Source organism: Helianthus annuus, chromosome 6 (assembly GCF_002127325.2).
Source record: "Helianthus annuus cultivar XRQ/B chromosome 6, HanXRQr2.0-SUNRISE, whole genome shotgun sequence".
NCBI lineage: Eukaryota > Viridiplantae > Streptophyta > Magnoliopsida > Asterales > Asteraceae > Helianthus > Helianthus annuus.
Window position 1 is genome coordinate 129,711,859 of NC_035438.2, and position 5,819 is coordinate 129,717,677.

Below are 5,819 nucleotides of genomic sequence, written 5' to 3' on the forward strand. Positions count from 1 at the left end.
AGGTTGGTATCAGAGCCAACTCTGAGTGAATTAAACACTGGCCTTTTGTGTTTAATCTCAGTTACACAATTGCACATTCCTCGATTCTCGAGTCTAGACAAAGAACTTAGGAAATATCCAAAATTTGTTTTATTTTCTAACTTTGTCTCATATATATTTTGTTGTGTCACTTGTTTGATTTTTGACAGGTTCACCAAAATGCCGCCACGTATGAGAGGAAGAGGAAGGGGACAAGGAGCATATGCAGCCCCAAACGTCCATGAAGCCGGACCTTCGCACAGGCGAACACCTTCAGGCTCCCATAACACCGATGCTCAAAATCTGTGGAGGTCTTTTACTGAACCCGCAAGGCACTTGATTTCACTGAGTACCTCACCTTCTATTCCATACTCCTTTGGGCCTCAATCAAAAAATGAGCCCCACAACTCTCACCAGTCCTATATTCCTCTCCAAGGACACCAATCACCCTTTGACCAACCATCACCTGTTTTCCAAGGCCTGTACAACCCTGTTGACTACCTTGATGTGCCTATGGGTTTTAACCCACTCGGACCAGAAGACCATTTTCCTGGTGACAATGCGATGGATGTCGATGAAGATACCGATCCCTCAATGCCACCATCTGGAACTCCGAACCACCCTATCGAGATTTCTGATGGGTCACCTTTTGTGGGATCACCATACAATGGTCCCGGCAGCTTTGATGAGAGATTCAGGCAGCATGACTGGGTATTTACCCCTAGTTACCATAACTCTCCTCTGCACCAGCCACAACACAGCTCTCCCTTGTACCCCCAGCAACAGCAGCCACAGCAGCAGCAGAATCCTTCTGAGGATTCCCGACTTGTCGCGGTCACTCCACCGCCGCCACCACCTCCGGTTTTGCCTCCTCCGCCTCCGAGGCGAAGACGAACGAACGCACGAATTTCCGCACGAGGGGGAATACGCATCGGCACCCCTCCACATTCAGGTAGCAGCCACTCGCCACTTCACGAAGAACCCGAGATGGGAGAATCTTCACATCCCGTCTCAGAAGTAACTTCTGCACCAATCGCGCCACCACCACCACAGGATTTCGGAAACCCAATCCCCGCATACAATCCCTTCGAGCAGACGTTTCCCCCAGGTTATAACTTTACAGAGGATCCCTACTGGGTAGCTGCGAACTACAACTCTCTACATCCGAAAGGTACTTTTGGAGGTCCCTGGGCTACGGGACAATCGACCTATGGATACCCATCATATGGATATCAGCAGCCGCAGCCTCCTCAACCACCGCATTATCCGCTACCACCGCCGGCACCGATGATGTCGCCGCCACAAGTTCAAGAAATCCTTCAAGGGATAAATGATGTGCGACGAGAGATGCGGCATGAATTACGGGAAGATCGTCGGCACAATCGTGGGATGTTTAAGAAGATGGTGGATTTAATCAAGGGAAAAAGCAAGAAGGACTACTAAATCCTTTGTTTGCTAGTTTATTTAATCATGTCCTTGCGAGGACATTTATTTCTGTACTCTGCCCCTGCGTGGGCATATTTTATTCCTTTCTGTTCTACCCCTGCGTGGGTTTGTTTGTTTCTGTTTGACCCCTGCGTGGGTTTGTTTGTTAGTTTAGCCCCTGCGTGGGTATGTTATTGAGTAAAAGTCCCGTTTAGGGCAAACTCGTGTTAGTTAACTTTATTTGAAATGGTTAATTTAAGTTTTTTTCATTTTTAAATTATATGCATGAATATAATATACGAATAAATGAAAAATAGCAATTATTATTTTAATTTACCATTTTAATAATAAGAATCTTAAAAAGGTAAAACCTAGCTTGAATGTCATATTAAAGACCTGGCCAATATGGTAGGACCTGTTTAAAAAGATTCAAATCTCTGTTAACATCTGTAAACATGTTAGCATTCTTGGCTAGTGTGATCCGTAAAATCACACATGTCACCCTTTTAATAAATTATCCAAATTTATATTTTATATGTATATCTGATTGTGACATAATGCCTACGGGTTATAACTAATGTCACATAAAACAAAAAGGCAGCCGTGATTTATAAACCCCCTGCCAAGAAAAGGATTGATTGTTTTAATTATTCAAATTTTAAATCCTATAGAATCTAAATTCAAATTTAGAAATTTGTCCAAGTGACTAGGCCTATTGTGCCAATATATATATTTCATTCTAGGGTAAAGTAGCTAATAAAAAGTCCTGAATGAAACTAATTAACAAATTAACTAATATGGCTCTTATTTCCCATGGTTAATAAATCGTCAAGAACGATAATACTGTTTAGGCTTCTAAATAGACCTTGTCCTTACTTTTATGTAGCACCTAAAGCTACATGGCTAAGTCTGAGGAAATAAACAGTCATCCAGAGGAGGGCCCAGATAACACTAAAATACATATAACTGGTGCGGAGCTGCAAGCATTAGTGGAGAATGCTGTTACCAAAGCCATTGAAAGGCAATATAGTGAATCAAATAGGACCCGAAGTAGGACCCGGTCCGCGCCACATTCCAAGACCAAGGCTCATTCGGAGGCTCATAGCAAACCGCCCTCTAAGAAAGATGTATCTAAGAAAGATGAGCTCAAGAAGGATGATGAGCGACATTCATCCAACCAAAACAGTATCCCGTCAAAGAAGGTCGAGCATAAGCCAGAACCACGTGATAAGTCATGTACATACAAATACTTCGTCTCATGTAAACCCCGGGACTTTACTGGGGAGAAGGGAGCAGTAGACTGCATGACCTGGTTGGACGAAATGGATACGGTAGTAGATATCAGCGGATGTGCTGATCGGGATGTAGTGAAGTACGTATCCCAATCGTTCAAAGGGGACGCACTAGCGTGGTGGAAATCTCTCTTACAAGCTGCCGGAAAGGCCACACTTTACAGTATGTCATGGGATCAGTTCGTAGCCCTTATTAAAGAGAATTTTTGCCCACAACATGAAGTTGAAAGGATCGAGTCAGACTTCGTATCTTTGGTGATGAAAAATCTAGACTGCCAGGCACACCTCACCACTTTCAATACTCTATCTCGATTGGTTCCATACTTGGTAACCCCAGAGCCGAGAAGGATTGCCCGTTTCATTAGGGGTTTGGCCCCTGAGATTAAAGCAAGTGTTAAGGCATCGAGGCCTACAACTTTCAGATCAGTAGCTGATCTATCCCTCTCTCTCACCCAGGACGTAGTCAGGTTGAGAGCTCTTAGGAACTCAGAAGAAAGTAAGAGAAAGCGTGAGGACGATACCTCACGAAGATCAGAGAAGAGACACCGAGGAAATGACGACCACAAGAAAGGGTCGGGATCTAAAAAGGATAGGCAACAATCGGGGGATAAGCCTAAATGTAAAACTTGCAAGAAGAACCATTTTGGGAAGTGTCGATTTGAGTCGAAATCCCAGTCTCACACGAGACCCTGTGGAATCTGCAGATCCACAGATCATAAGACCTTGGAATGTAAGAAGCTGAAGGATGCAACATGTTATGGTTGCAATGAGAAGGAGCACATTAAGTCTAATTGCCCAAAGAACACCAAGAAAACCGAAGAAGGGAAAAAGACCAACGCAAGGGTCTTCAAGATGGACGCTAAGGAAGCTGTTCAAGATGACAACGTGATTACAGGTACCTTTCTTGTAAACGATATTTTTGCTAGAGTATTGTTTGACTCAGGAGCAGATAAGTCTTTTGTAGATAATAAGTTCTGTGAATTGTTGAAATTACCTGTAAAAGCCTTAAGTGTGAAGTATGAGGTGGAATTAGCTGATGGAACCATAGAAACCGCCTCAACTGTTTTAGATGGATGTGCTATATCCATTAGGAATCACTCTTTTCCATTATCCTTACTTCCCTTTAAGCTAGCCGGTTTTGACATAGTGATAGGTATGGATTGGTTGTCACATAACCAAGCCCAGATTGTGTGCAACAGAAAGCAAGTGGTAGTTAAAACTCCGTCCGGTGAGTCACTCACTATCCAAGGAGATACCCAGCATGGATTACCTGAGCAAGTGTCCATGCTCAAGGCATCCAGATGTCTGCAGAAGGGTTGTGTCATTTATATGGCACAAGTTACTATTGATGAGCCAAAGCCAAAGATTGAAGATATCCCTATCATTTCGGAATACCCTGAAGTGTTTCCGGAAGAACTACCTGGGTTACCACCGGATAGGCAAGTGGAGTTTCGAATTGACATCATCCGGGTGCGGCGCCAGTAGCGAGAGCACCATATAGGTTTGCACCAACGGAGATGAAGGAGTTAAGGACGCAGTTAGATGATCTGTTAGCTAAGGGTTTTATTAGACCTAGCTCGTCTCCTTGGGGAGCGCCGATTTTGTTTGTCAAAAAGAAGGATGGATCGATGCGTCTGTGCATCGATTACCGCGAGCTTAATAAAGTCACCATCAAGAATAGTTATCCTTTGCCTAGGATCGACGATCTGTTCGATCAGTTACAAGGGGCAAGCTACTTTTCAAAGATCGACTTGAGGTCAGGCTATCACCAGTTGAAGGTCAGGGATGAAGATGTTCACAAGACAGCGTTTAGGACTCGTTATGGACATTACGAGTTCCTAGTGATGCCTTTTGGGCTCACTAACGCACCAGCCGCATTCATGGATCTCATGAATCGCGTCTGCAAGCCTTATCTGGATAAATTCGTCATCGTCTTTATTGACGACATCCTTATCTACTCAAAGAACCAAGCTGACCACGAGAAACACCTTCGTTGTATTCTCAAACTTCTACATCATGAGAAACTCTATGCCAAATTTTCAAAGTGCGAATTTTGGCTTCGAGAAGTCCAATTCCTTGGACATGTGGTAAGTGAGCGTGGTATCCAAGTAGATCCCGCTAAGGTAGAAGCAGTTATGAATTGGCAAGAGCCAAAGACACCTACCGAGATTCGCAGTTTTCTAGGATTAGCAGGATACTATAGGAGATTCATCGAAAATTTTTCAAGGATTGCTGCGCCCCTAACTTCGTTGACGCGTAAGAAGATCAAGTTTGATTGGGGCCCTAAGCAGCAGGAATCCTTTGACATTCTGAAGAAGAAGTTGAGCAATGCACCAGTGTTAACATTGCCCGATGGTATAGAAGAATTCGTGGTGTATTGCGATGCGTCACACACTGGCATGGGCTGTGTACTCATGCAGAGAGGCAAGGTCATTGCCTACGCTTCACGACAACTAAAGGTGCACGAGAAAAACTACACCACCCACGACTTGGAACTGGGTGCCGTTGTATTTGCACTAAAACTTTGGAGACACTACTTGTATGGAACAAAGTGTGTAATCTATTCGGATCACAAGAGCCTTCAACATTTGTTCAATCAGAAGGAATTGAACATGCGACAAAGACGATGGATGGAAACTTTAAATGATTACGACTGTGAGATAAGATACCATCCAGGCAAGGCGAATGTAGTTGCTGACGCCGTAAGCAGAAAAGAAAGAGTGAAGCCGATAAGAATCAATGCCAAGCGCATAGAAATAAGGAATAATTTGAACGAAAGGGTGTTAGCTGCACAGAAGGAAGCTGTGTTGGAAGCTAACTATCCTAAAGAAAAGCTAGGAGTAACTGAGGAGCAGTTATCCTATGACAAGGATGGAATGCTAAGACTGAATGGGCGAATATGGGTTCCAGTTTATGGAGGACTTCGAGATGTTATCCTCCAGGAAGCCCACAGCTCCAAATATTCCGTTCATCCTGGAGCTGATAAGATGTACCAGGATCTAAAGGCAAACTACTGGTGGATCGGTTTGAAAAAGTCTATAGCTGCGTATGTAGCTAAATGTCTGACTTGTGCACAAGTCAAAG

At 43.8% G+C, this 5,819-nt stretch overlaps 1 protein-coding gene across 1 annotated transcript; it reads left to right on the plus strand.

Annotated features, from left to right (window-relative positions):
* Positions 1-210: 210 nt before the first annotated feature.
* Positions 211-1,461, plus strand: LOC110939548 (extensin-like). Its single transcript, XM_022181105.1, has one exon. It carries the CDS (start codon positions 211-213, stop codon positions 1,459-1,461), a length of 1,251 nt encoding a protein of 416 aa, XP_022036797.1.
* Positions 1,462-5,819: the final 4,358 nt, after the last annotated feature.

What these genes read in the sequence shown, in the direction of transcription:
- LOC110939548 (XM_022181105.1), top strand. Translation starts at nt 211, where the DNA reads ATGAGAGGAAGAGGAAGGGGACAAGGAGCATATGCAGCCCCAAACGTC.